Source organism: Dendrobates tinctorius, unplaced genomic scaffold (assembly GCF_039654945.1).
Source record: "Dendrobates tinctorius isolate UK_male_01 unplaced genomic scaffold, ASM3965494v1 ptg000230l, whole genome shotgun sequence".
Classification (NCBI taxonomy): Eukaryota; Metazoa; Chordata; class Amphibia; order Anura; family Dendrobatidae; genus Dendrobates; species Dendrobates tinctorius.
In genome coordinates this window covers 3,726,059-3,740,415 of record NW_027361897.1, presented here as the reverse complement: position 1 = coordinate 3,740,415, position 14,357 = coordinate 3,726,059, and the positions used below count along the sequence as shown (strand labels likewise).

General features: G+C 40.3%; 1 protein-coding gene across 3 annotated transcripts in view; it reads left to right on the top strand.

Moving 5' to 3' along the window:
* PDZD7 (PDZ domain containing 7) overlaps positions 1 to 14,357 on the top strand; it is a 114,213-nt gene that overhangs the window by 67,392 nt on the left and 32,464 nt on the right. For all 3 annotated transcript variants that reach the window (XM_073555789.1, XM_073555790.1, XM_073555788.1), the window contains 2 exons: positions 1,490 to 1,987; positions 5,187 to 5,378. In XM_073555789.1, the coding sequence (XP_073411890.1) occupies positions 1,490 to 1,987; positions 5,187 to 5,378 (690 nt within the window). The remainder of the gene's footprint in view (positions 1 to 1,489; positions 1,988 to 5,186; positions 5,379 to 14,357) is intronic.

Here is a 14,357-nt window from a genome sequence, read left to right as displayed (position 1 = left end):
GAGAATGTATACTGCTCTTAGATAAGGTTTCCAGACATTCTAGAAAAGGCTTGATGAATATTCATTCACTTTTTTAAATCTAATTTATTAAGAAGCATCTGATTTGTATCGAAAAAAATACCGAAAAAAAGTATTTTATTTGGAAGCTTTTTGTTCAAAATTGATCAGGCAATTCAATTAAAAAGAATCCATCATTTACCATTCAATACGGAATTTTTGCACTTGGTGAAAATGTCGATGTTCACTTGAATTCTGTGTTATTTTTCTTCTTTTCCTGCCTCTCTTTCCTGTATATAAATCCATTATTTTAGCCAACTGGGTGTGGTTAACATGTATTCTTATTGAGGACCATGCCCAGTTGGCTAAAAACTCTAGATTTATAAATAGGGGTCATATTTAAGGAACGGACGGGAACAGCAGCAAAAGAAAAACAACACCGGATTCAGGAGAACAGCATCATTTATAACAGGTTAAAAAATATATATTTATGGCAAATGGTAGGTCCTCATTAAAGGAGATGTCTTGTTTAGAAAGCCTTATTCCAAATACTTTATTAGGTTCTTTGTTCCAGGGGGTTTCCTTTTTTTAGATAGGCTCTGACTCCTAAAACCCCTGGTGATCAACTGAATGTAGGGGCCATGATGCTCACCGGTACCTTCATGGATTACCCAGGCACATCATTCTACGTACACTTGTGGCTGTGCATGGTATACAGCTCAGTTTCATCTCCTTGAATAGAACTGGGCTACATTCAGCTGCAGTACCATTAATAGCCATGATCAGATGATGGCACTGTGCTTGAGGAAATAATGAATGCTACTTTCTGCGTTCCTCATCTTTCAGCTAATCAGCAGGGTATACTCGGCTGGATATAATAGTCGATGTATCTTTACAAGTGTTGAAGTAACCATGCCAAAATCCACAACAAAGAATATTTTAGTATTTTTGGACATGGATATGAGAGTGGATCCCCTTCAAAATCCAAATAAAAAAAAACTCTTAAGCTAAACGATCTAGGATATCTTTGTATTACACAGACAGCCCAATGATTTTGATTGGATCTAAAGTTTGATTTCTTAGCCCTGCAGAGAAATTGAATATGTACTACCAAGTTCACCCATAGCTTATCATATATGGTCCCAACCATGGGACCTCCTGTGTTCAGCTTATCACCAGCAAGCCTTTCGAACTAAGAAACAGTGTTCAACAAATGAGACAACTAAAGAAAATTTACGGCTGTGTAAATTCTGTTATTTTTCCATAATAAGGATATGTAGATTTAGATTTTCCCGGTCAGGACTTTCCTTCAACCAGCACATAGTACCGTTCAGGGGGACCTGGTCTGTCCTTGCACTACATGTAATACTACATTTATCGTAGACAAAAAGCAGTAATAGCTGTTCACTAAGAGTTAGAGAAGCCATTTCTTACTGAAAAAAGGACTTTTAGGGCCATATAATACATTTTTGTTTCTTCTCTTCCTTATTAGTAACCAATGGCCAATTGCAGCAATTATCTCAAGCATCGGAAACCAACTCTTCTATTTCTTCGTATTCCTCCGGACCTCCTCCAGGTTCTATTAATGGATACCATCAAGCACTTATTTCCAGCCCAGCCTTGTATGAACCAGGAATGATCGATGTTGGCATTTCTACTGAAGCCTTACTTGAGACCAATTACTTGGACCAGTCAGAGACTGCCATACAAACAGATCCCAACATGTCATCATCATCAGGGCTCCTGGATCAAGAAGGGTCTCACAAGATGGGAATGGTCATTGGTGAATCCAACAGGACTGTGCATCCTACTGTTCGTCTTAAAGACACTGCCATAAGATCAGAGAGTTTTCTCGAATCCCAGTTTAAGAAGAAGCAGAGGAAATCTTCAGATGTTCCTAGCTCAGAATCTCCCAAAACAGCCTTGTTATTAGCTCTTAGCAAACCTCGAAAGCCCATCAAAAGAAGTCAGAGTTACCTTACTCTATGGGGTGAGTTTTTTCTTAATTAATTTTTTTATACTTTTCCTATATATTTAGTTTTCATGTAGAAATCCAAATATTTCTTTTAGGGTTTTCTTTATTTCTTTACTTCTATGTTGCCCATGCTTATTACTGACTTACATTATCACATTTATTCTACATTGCTGAAAAGTATAGTTGCCAAAACTTTATTCGAAAGAAAATTAAAAGAAAAATTAGTGAAATCTAAAGCACCCAAAGGTTTACCTAAAGGAGACTCTTATTAAAAAGTATGGTCTTTTGGTCTGCTACCTCTATCTATAGAGCGCTATTTTGCATCCCACCATCTGCACAACCATCTAAATAGCAATCCGTCTGATGAAGGTCTAAGTATTAGACTGGAATGTTACATATTATTATTATTATTTATTTATATAGCGCCATTAATTCCATGGTGCTGTACAAGAGAAGGGGGGTTACATACAAAGTGATAGATATCCTATACTGGGATGCAGTTGAAATAAACACAACTTTTTCTTTTTTGTATAATCACGAGTGACGGATTTCTCTTTTAAATTATTCAAGTGCTTCTGAATAAATTAGAATATCATCAACAAGTTATTTTATTTCAGTTCTTCAATACAAAAAGAGAAATTCATACATTATATAGAGTCACTACATACAGAGTGATCTATTTCAAGGGTTTATTTCTTTTAATGTTGATGGTTATGGCTTACAGCCAATGAAAACCCAAAAGTCATTATCTCAGTAAATTAGAATACTTTATAACACCAGCTTGAATAAATGATTTTAAAATCCGAAATGTTGGCCCACTAAAATGTATGTTCAGTAAATGCACTCAATACTTGGTCAGGGCTCCTTTGGCATCAATTACTGCATCAATGCGGTGTTGCATGGAGGCGATCAGCCTGTGGCACTGCTGAGGTGTTATGGAAGCCCAGGTTGCTTTGATAGCAATCTTCAGCTCATCTGCATTGTTGGATCTGGTGTCTCTCATCTTCCTCTTGACAATGCCCCATAGATTCTCTATGGGGTTAAGGTCCGTGCTGGGCCTTAAGCTTTCTCCAATTCAAGCTGTAATGGAAGCACTTGCTTCTCATTCTTATGACTTGTGCAGACCATATTTTTGGTCCGAGTGAGTCATGGTCACGTGTGACTGGACACACCGCCTCCAGCAGGGCGAATTTATATGACACGCGTGACCCTGGACACACCGCCTTCAGCAGGGCGAATTTAAATAATAGAACGTGCAACCGGATACACCGGCTCTAGCAGGCGAATTTCAGTAGTACACGTATGTCTGGATACACCGCCTCCAGCAACAGAGTCCAGCATCTGAGTGCAGCTTTCACCATAGCTGCCACTCCACCAAGCTTTGCAAGAACTCCTCACTGACACCATAGCTGCCACTCCACCAAGCTTTGCAAGAACTCCTCGCTGACACCATAGCTGCCACTCCACCATGCTTTACAAGAACTCCTCGCTGACAACATAGCAGCCACTCCACCAAGCTTTGCAAGAACTCCACCCTGACACCATAGCTGCCACTCCTCCAAGCTTTGCAAGAACTCCTCGATGACACCATAGCTGCCACTCTAGGATTCTGACTGGGCTGCCCGGGACTCTTCTCAAGTTCCTTCCTTCACCAAGGATGGTTGGAAAACACCAATATCACCAACCGTGAGTGAAACCGTGAAGCAACCTGCTACACCTTTATAGGCAGGACCCAAGGAATCACACCTGCTTCATTATCATGTGCAATAACACTAACCACCACCGGGGGCAAACTAGAACAAAAGACACCACCGTGCAATAACCCCAATGGCCACTGGGGGCAAAACCAACTCCAAGCAACCAGCTCAAAAGAAAAAAATGGTTACTTATTCAAAACCTGTCATAGCCTACCCGGATCATGACAGAGTGCAATCCAACAAAACATTGGATTGCACACAGACAAATGTTGCTCTATGGGACCGTGAGCATGTCCAATTTTTTCCACATGCTCCTTGACTTGCATGGCCGAGTGCAATCCGATTAACTGATGAAAATCAGGCATGCTGTTTTTTTCCCTCGGAGAGACTCATATTTGCATCCGTAAATTGGATCGCACTCGGCCATACAAGTCAATGAGTATGTGGAAAAAAATCGAACTGTGTAAGTATTAAGTAAGTATTGCCGCATTTTTTGTGGTGTGCCGCAATAACAGACCGCAAAAAAGTTTGCGGATCGCTGTTTTTTTTTCCCAATACTATGGAAATAGTGTTGGGAAAAAAAAACGTTCCGCAAAACCGGAAGTCATGGTGCGCCGCAAAAACAAACTTCCATTTGCTTTTGCGGCCCCATTGATTTACAATGGGGGCTGTGTCCATATGCCGTGTAAAAGATCAAGCAAGCTCGATCTTTTATCACGGCTGTACAGCACATGGTGCACCATGGAATTTTTGCGGGCCAATTTTGTAGCCCCATAGAAATCTATTGGGGCTGCAAAATCGGCCTGCAAAAACATGGTAAGTGTAAAAGCAGCCTTAGTGTAATTCTATTCTTTCGCATGAGGAAATCGTAGCACAGGTGAGCAGAAGATGGAGAACTTAATTTCTCCATCTTCTCTGTTGTCTGAGTCTGCGGAAATCGGACTGCACTGGGATGACATCCAGATGCTGTCCGATGTAGACTTGTACGGGTGCGTGTCATCACATTTACGGATCCACTTGCAGCGTGCTGTGATTTTTTTCTCTTGCTGAATCGGCATTAGGAAAAACACAGATCAGCAGTGCCCCATTGAACAACATTGGTCCGCGTGCTATCGGATAAAACATAGCACCCCTCCGACTTATACACGCATGTGAGCGAGCCCTTAAAGTACAACAACATTCTTCTCACTAAACTATAGCGTTAGTCTGCAACTAGGCAAAAAAATGACAGATGTTGTACTCCATTAGTGTACCAGAGTACCTCTGCACAAAAATTTTATAACAATTCGAAAGGTCACAAATTATGCATTAGATTCTGGATAACCACAACCATAATGCTGAACCAAAAAGAAAAAGAGCAGACATCGTCAAGTAAATGGAATAATGAATAAAAAATGAATAAGGTGCATATAAAAATAAATCACTGTTAGAACAATTTTTACTCCAGAATAAAGACACAATAGCAATGCTGAATAAACGCTTAAGTCTCCATTCATTCTCTTTTCTATTTTTTGCAGAGGCCAGAAAGAAGAAGAAAAAAGAGAAGCGTTCCACTCCTGAAAGTCCAGGCCTGCAACGGTCCAAGACGTTCATGAACCTATTTTTTAAGGGCGGACTTGGAAAACAAAATGGAACCAGCAGTAAGGAAACTTCTACTCCGGATTCTAAGAGAAGAAGCAAGTCCCCTTCACGTGGCGATTCAGAGAAAGGTATTACTGAGATTTGCTTCATTTCATGGTCCCCAAATCTGGCTTTCTAAATTTTAATTAATATGTGGTATATTGACACAAAGCAGTTTTCATTAAGATCAGAATGACTCTGAGCCTTTATAGCAACAACGGTCAGTAATAAATATACAGGGTGGGCCATTTATATGGATACACCTAAATAAAATGGGAATGGTTGGTGATATCAACTTCCTGTTTCTGGCACATTAGTATATGGGAGGGGGGAAACTTTTCAAGATGGGTGGTGACTAGAGTTGAGCGACTTTAGTCGGATCCGGTTTCATGAAATAAAATTTGTTTCAGATGAAACTGGTCCGACTAGGGCAAAAAAAGTCAGAGTTTCATCCGAAACCCGACCCCAATGCAAGTCAATGGGGAATAAAAGTCGGCATTGAGTGGATGAATGTGGTGACCATGGTGGCCATTTTGAAATCGGCCATTTTGGATCCAACTTTATTTTCTCCAATGGGAAGAGGGTCACATCAAACTTATTGAGAATTTCACATGAAAAACAATGGTGTGCTTGGTTTTAACGTAACTTTATTCTTTCATGAGTTATTTACAAGTTTATGGCCACTTATAAAATGTGTTCAAAGTGCTCCCATTTTGTTGGATTGTCAATGCAACCCTCTTCTCACACTCTTGACTCACTGATAGCAACACCGCAGAAGAAATGCTAGTCTAAGGGGGTCAGATTCCTTGTAGGAATGCTCGGTCCTGACAGCCATAATGTGGTGGTGCACCATCTTGCTGGAAAAACTCAGGGCACGTGCCATCTTCAGTGCATAAAGAGGGCAACACATCATCATGTAGCAATTTCAGATATCCAGTGGCATTGAGGTTTCCATTGATGAAGAATGACCCCACTATCTTTGTACCCCATATTCCACACCATACCATCAATTATGGGTGTCAGGTCCGAGCATTCCTACACAAACAGTTTCCTGGAAAGTGGATTGGTCTTCGTGGGCCAGTTGAATGGCCACCAAGGTCTCCCAATCTGACCCCCTTAGACTTTTATCTTTGGGGCCATCTGAAGGCAATTGTCTATGGTGTGAAGATATGAGATGTGCAGCATCTAAAACAACGGATACTGGAAGCCTGTGCTAGCATTTTTTCTGCGTTGTTGCTATCAGTGTGTCAAGAGTGGGAGAAGAGGGTTGCATTGACAATCCACCACAATGGGCAGCACTTTGAACACATTTTATAGGTGGTCATAAACTTGTAAATAACTCATGAAAGAATAAAGTTATGTTAAAACCAAGCACACCATTGTTTTTCTTGTGAAATTCTCAATAAGTTTGATGTGCCACATGACCCTCTTCCCATTGGAAAAAATAAAGTTGGATCCAAAATGGCCAACATGGTCACCACCCATCTTGAAAAGTTTTCCCCCTCCCATATACTAATGTGCCACAAACAGGAAGTTGATATCACCAACCATTCCCATTTTATTTCGGTGTATATACAAACGAAATCAGAATAGGATAATAGAAGAAGCATACATCCAAAAACAGCATACAACAATCTCCAGCAGCAACTATGAACTCCAACTTTAGCACACCAACTCCAGCAAGCCAGGAAGTAAAACTTTCACAAGCGGGGATGAGAAGGTCTGGCCAGATTTTATAGAAAAAGAAAATGAGCAGGTCAAGAGCAGCTGTGAGATGGAGCTGCATGTCTAACCAGCATACACAGAGTCTTTAACCTCTTCAGCGCCAAAGGAAACAAAGTCCATTTAATATGAGGAACAAAATACACAGGCTAAATGGACGACCTGTGATTCACAATAAGTGATGATCGCCTAACACCAGATCTCCCAGGAGGACGTGCAACACTTGTGAGAGTTTTCAATTTGTGCCACATTTTTCTTTTATCTCATGCCCTTTTTAGTCCATTTTTATGTGTTCACTTGTTTTTTTTTAGGTTTGCCATAGTAGACAGGGCTTGGAGTTGCCAGATGTTTTTGGTTCATTCAATTGTGATATTTTAATAAGTCACCAAATTTTGGTGTAAATGTACTCCAGTTTCTCCTGGAGTGATGCTATGTGCGCCTGAAAATTTGTAGCAATTTTCTTTTTACATTTTAGTTGAAAATGCAAATCTTTGCTCTAAAAAATAGTGCAGCAAAGTTAAAAGACAAAAAAAAGAGCATTTTTTTGTTTTGCACAAAATTTGTGAACCAAGTTCCCAATTTTTTTTACGAATTTGGCAAATGTCACGAGACAAAAAAAAATAAAAGCGACTTAAAAAGATGCAAATAATGAATTGGACCCTTCTTTTTCCTCTTGTAGTATTTGTTCCCATTTTTGGGCCTAATTCTTCAAAATAACAGTTGAGTTGGCAAATTTTGCACAAAATCAAATATGCTTTTTTTTCTTGTCTTTTGCCTATTTTGAGCCTTTTTAGAGCAAAAAGTTGAATGATCTATTACAATTTCGTATGCTAGTTTAGAACTGTGCAAAAATAAAATGTGACACATTTTGTACTCCTGTAGTATTGCATTAAAATTTTGTGACATTTCAAAAAGTAGCAAATTATTAATTATGCTAAAACATAAAGAAAACCACGATACATTTTCAAACAACAGAAAAGACAAAGAAAAGTACAGTTAATAAAAAAGTCGCAAATTAAATAACAAAAAAAGTTGTAAATTAAAAAAAAATCACTTTTAGGGCAAGTGCAGACAGACAAAATATCACTCATCCCAGAGAATCGGGTCGATTATGTAAATTACACTCTTCTCTAACTCTGATCAGAGTGGGATCCGATTCTCTCAGATGAGGAGAAGATGGAGAAAATAATTTCTCCATCTGCTGCATTCTGTGAGGCCGCGGAAATTGGACTGCACTCAGATATCTTCCGAGTGCAATGCAATGTTTTCCACGGATTCATTGACTTGAATGGCTGAGTGTGAACCAAATGTCGGATGTAAATCAGGCATGCTGCGATTTTTTTTTTTTTCACTGGAAAGACTCTGAGGAAAAAAATATTGGACATGTGCACGGCCTTATAAGCTAACATTGGTCCAAGTGTGATTTGGATCGATTTTGTCAGATCGCACTCGGACCGAAAATACAATCTGCTGCACAAGTCCATAAAATAGTTTTTACTCCAGAAAAAAGTTAAAAAAAAATAATGAATTGGGACCAATATATGCATTATATAATGACAATTGAATCAGCTGACACTGGCTGGATGGATGGATGGATAAATGGATGTTCAGGATTCTACAGAGGAAGCCATTGCAATGACTACACAATGACGATTCTGCGTTAAAGACTCTCCTCTATTAAATAAAAATTCCTAATACTAATATAATATTTAACCTATTTATTGTTAATTGCATTAACTATTCTTTAGCACTGAATTAAGACAGTAGATTTAACTGGTTTTACAAGCAATAAAAATATGGTTAATTATCATTTAATATGAAGATAGATCACATACTAATAGATCCATTGGTCGCCGTTTCATCCCAATTCTGTATCACTGCTGTTCAGGTGAAGGGCGCTGGCTGACTGCTAATTCGCATGGCTAAGGCTAGTTTCACATTTGCGTTCCTTGGAGCTGCGGAGGGATTCGTACAGTCAGCTCCTCCTCCGTTGGCATGCGGCTGCCTGAGACCTGTGTACCCTATCTTTAGCATTGGGTACGCAGGCCGTGCACAGGTATGCATTTGCCGCCACATGCGTCGTTTTGACGGTGTGGTGACCTGCGCCAAACGCAACCTGTTGCATTTTGGTGTGCTCGCCGCACTGTCAAAACGACGCATGAAGTGGCAAACGCATACCTGTGCACGGCCTGCGTACCTAATGCTAACGATAGGGTACGCAGGCAGCCGCATGCCGACGGAGGAGGAGCTGACTGGCGGAGGTGCGGCCTTGGGCGGAGCTTCACAGAGGAACGCAAGTGTGAAACTAGCCTAAGCCAGCTCCTTTTCCTGATATGTTGGCAGCAAAGGGGACTGGCTTACTTTGGAAATTAGGAATTAGCCCACCCCCTTTACTCACTGCTCAGATAAACTGTAAACACTGGAAGTACACGGAGGCTGGGATCTGGCCTGGAGCAGCGACCAGTGAATAGAGGATCTGAGATAATAGATCAAACTTTCCATTTACAGATCATCTACCTGTATTTTGATCGCCTGAAAAAAGCCCTTTAATTTAGAAAGTAATAAAAGCTGATAAACTGTGCAAATCCAAAAAGGAAAAATTGGTAAATTCATCCCTGCTCCATCTATAATTACATGTTACTTTGGGAATAGAATCAGTTTTGCTGATTTCAGCAATATGTTTCTAGGTCCGATTGGCTGCTGTACATTGTTTTCCGGCAGCAGCCTTGTCATACATTATTGTCACTGTGACACCTTATTTCAAGGAAAGCCTGTCACCGCTAAGAAGGATTTAGTCACCAATCCAATTTATCCTCCTTGTAATCTGATCCTATATTTGAATGGTCCCCAAATCCTGTTGAGATTACCTTTAGTGAATCTGAGCTTGAGAAAGAAATCACCTATTGCTTCAGATTGGGCAGGATTTCCTGTATGAGGGTGTAACATTAGAGTGTGAAAAAAGGTAATAATATTTCTCAATATTAGGCCGCCTATGTGTGATCTGTCGTGATCTGGCTGGTTCTCGCCCGCCCGCTACCACAGTAATTGACACAAGTCTGCTCTTAGTGGTCATGAACGGTATTGCAGCTTGTGTCCTATGTCTGGCTAACATCTCGTACTACCCTGAATACCTCCAACAGAAGCCATGTACATCCACTATTGGGGTCAATTATGAAAAGGAAAAAAAATTCGTCTTATATATGTATATATAATTTTATTTTTGTCTTTTCGCAATTGGAGCCAATAGTGGAAATATATTATGGTATATATATTTCCCTGCAGTATGAAAAAATGGCATACTGACATTGTATGCCAAAATGACGCACTGTTGACGTATGCAGAGTTCCTGGTAGCCTATGAACATGCTCAGAGATGGGTACTGGGAGCTTTTCTGATGCAAACACCCAACATAATAATGTGTAAAGAAAGTGTGCATATATACAATATATATATATATTCACACCGTTTGTGTATATATAGATACATAAACGTGTGCATGTGTATACTATATATATGTACAGTATATTGCCATAGTATGTACAGACTGTATATGCTTACTATTGTATGCCTGTACTTAAGAACCAGATCCCCCCCACATTACAAATTACAGTTGTGGCCAAAAGTATTAAATATGAACCTAGCACTCAACTTAAAGGTATTTGTAAGGCGGTTTATTGTAGTACACGAAAAAAGACGTTTTGGTCAATGTGACCTTCTTCAGTTACGTGTGGTATATACAGTAGATTGTGTAGAGCTTATATGCAAATTGCCTCTTCAGAAAGAAAGAGGACTTTTACTCTACAGCGCCACCTATTGGTAGTAGCGATCCTACAAGTCACAATCAACCCTTTAACGAGTCTTGTAATATGACTTAGGATACAAGCCTAAGTAGAGCTTATAGGCATCTATCAGAAAGGACACCGCATCTGGAGGCAAGTTTGCCCCTCTCCTATATACTGACAAGCTCGTTACCTTAGAGAGATCATTCTCCTCAATGCCTAAAGCACCATCGTCCTTTCTGATAGATGCCTATAAGCTCTACACAATCTATATACCACACGTAACTGAAGAAGGTCACATTGACCGAAACGTCTTTTTTCGTGTACTACAATAAACCGCCTTACAAATACCTTTAAGTTGAGTGCTAGGTTCATATTTGTTGCTTTAACGGTTTGGGAACCTAACCTTAGCACCATCTTGAGTTGTGCTCACGGTGTTGTTTCTATACGTGGCCAAAAGTATTGACACCCCTGCAATTCTGTCAGATAATACTCTTCCTGAAAATGATTGCAAACACAAATTCTTTGGTATTATTATCTTCATTTAATTTGTCTTAAATGAAAAAACACAAAAGAGAATGAAGAAAAAAGCAAAACATTGATCATTTCACACAAAACTCCAAAAATGGGCCAGACAAAATTATTGGCACCCTCAGCCTAATACTTGGTTGCACAACCTTTAGCCAAAATAACTGCGACCAACCGCTTCCGGTAACCATCAATGAGTTTCTTACAATGCTCTGCTGGAATTTTAGACCATTCTTCTTTGGCAAACTGCTCCAGGTCCCTGATATTTGAAGGGTGCCTTCTCCAAACTGCCATTTTTAGATCTCTCCACAGGTGTTCTATGGGATTCAGGTCTGGACTCATTGCTGGCCACCTTAGAAGTCTCCAGTGCTTTCTCTCAAACCATTTTCTAGTGCTTTTTGAAGTGTGTTTTGAGTCATTGTCCTGCTGGAAGACCCATGACCTGTGAGGGAGACCCAGCTTTCTCACACTGGGCCCTATATTATGCTGCAAAATTTGTTGGTAGTCTTCAGACTTCATAATGCCATGCACACGGTCAAGCAGTCCAGTGCCAGAGGCAGCAAAGCAACCCCAAAACATCAGGGAACCTCCGCCATGTTTGTCTGTAGGGACCGTGTTTTTTTCTTTGAATGCCTCTTTTTTTCTCCTGCAAACTCTATGTTGATGCCTTTGCCAAAAAGCTCTACTTTTGTCTCATCTGACCAGAGAACATTCTTCCAAAACATTTTAGACTTTTTCAGGTAAGTTTTGGCAAACTCCAGCCTGGCTTTTTTATGTCTCGGGGTAAGAAGTGGGGTCCTCCTGGGTCTCCTACCATACAGTCCCTTTTCATTCAGATGCCGACGGATAGTACGGGTTGACACTGTTGTACCCTTGGACTGCAGGGCAGCTTGAACTTGTTTGGATGTTAGTCGAGGTTCTTTATCCAACATCCGCACAATCTTGCGTTGAAATCTCTTGTCAATTTTTCTTTTCCGTCCACATCTAGGGAGGTTAGCCACAGTGCGATGGGCTTTAAACTTCTTGATGACACTGCGCATGGTAAACACAGGAACATTCAGGTCTTTGGAGATGGACTTGTAGCCTTGAGATTGCTCATGCTTCCTCACAATTTGGTTTCTCAAGTCCTCAGACAGTTCTTTGGTCTTCTTTCTTTTCTCCATGCTCAATGTGGTACACACAAGGACACAGGACAGAGGCTGAGTCAACTTTAATCCATGTCAACTGGCTGCAAGTGTGATTTAGTTATTGCCAACACCTGTTAGGTGCCACAGGTAAGTTACAGGTGCTGTTAATTACACAAATTAGAGAAGCATCACATGATTTTTCGAACAGTGCCAATACTTTTGTCCACCCTCTTTTTTATGTTTGGTGTGGAATTATATCCAATTTGGCTTTAGGACAATTCTTTTTGTGTTTTTTCATTTAAGACAAATTAAATGAAGATAATAATACCAAAGAATTTGTGTTTGCAATCATTTTCAGGAAGAAACTGAGTATTATCTGACAGAATTGCAGGGGTGTCAATACTTTTGGCCACAACTGTAAGTTGCACAGTCCCATTTGGAGATAAATCATTCAATTCCAGTGATATTAGGGGATTAGAGATACACTCTTTATTGACGAAATGCACTAATAAATAGTAGTAAATCTTGCTCTAGCAGAGACCTCCCATCTATTTCCACTCTTCAGCACTGAAATTGCAACACAAAGAAAATTATGTAAATCAAAGGATGGATAGACGTGTTAATGATATTCAATTGGAAAAAAAAATTCAAATATCTCGAATTATTTAGTATTAAGTATGAGTGCAGAAATCTGTGCACTTACACACCTTGGCTGCTATCAATGAGGTTATTAATGGTCGTCTGCAGTGCTGAATGCACTTAGGCAAATCATCAAGATCCTCTGTTGGCAGCTTCTCCCTTTGCAGTTGCCAGCCAGTGATGTCCCAGATGTGTTCGATGGTAGATAATTCTGGAGACGTGTTGCTCATACTTCATACTGAATAAATCGAGATGTTTTGAAAACTTTGTTCCCATTTTCTTTATTTGCAGATCACTAACATGTCTATCGATCCTGATTTTTAATACGGTGAGTTTTCCTTCTTGTTGCAGATTCAGTATTGAGGAGGCAGCAATGTAATCGCTCTTAAGGGCCCGTTACACATAGCGATATCGCTAGCAATATCGCTGTAACGTCACTGGTTTTGCGACGTAGCAGCGATATTACAAGCGATATCGCTACATGTGATACTTACCTCCGACCGGCTCCCCCGCTGGTTATCGCTGATCGCACGAGAAGGTCGTGGATCATTTCTCATCAGGCGCTTCCTGCTGGGCTTCCTGTGGCGCCGACGAGCGACGCGTGGACGCGGGCGGGAGGACGTCAGGATCGCCGCGTCTGACAGGTAAGTAGGGATCCCCGACCCCAGCGATGTCGCTGGTGAGATCTGCCTGTGTGGCAGCTCACTAGAGACCACCTAGCGACGCACCAGCGATCCTGACCGCGTCATATCGTTGTCGTGTAATGGCACCCTTACTCCAATTATTGGCTTGTGTAAACAGCATCAATCATCAAACAAATGAGCATAACGCTGGTTCGTCAGATGATTGTATCATTCTTGCTAGCATGAAAATCATTATTTGTCAGCAGCACATCGTCCTGTGTAAACAGATGTGCTGCCGATAGCGAGGATGCTCCATGCGAACAGAATGATGAGATTAGCAATCCATTAGGGAGCATAGCACTCACTCTATTACTTCTTTGTAGCCAGTCAGCAGTCATTTAAGGCTACAGTCAGCACGTGTTAATGGACACTTATCCCCATGCTCTTTTTGAATAAAAAAAAGTCTTTGTCTTCATGGCTATTAGAACATCAGAAATATCAATATATATTAATTATTAATTTAGAATAAGTAATATAATGGTTTAAATATAAGAAATTGACTCTTGACAATCAGTGTACAGTGGCTTGTGAAAGTAGTCACCTCGTTGGCATCTTTCCTATTTTGTTGCCTAACCACCTGGAATTTCACT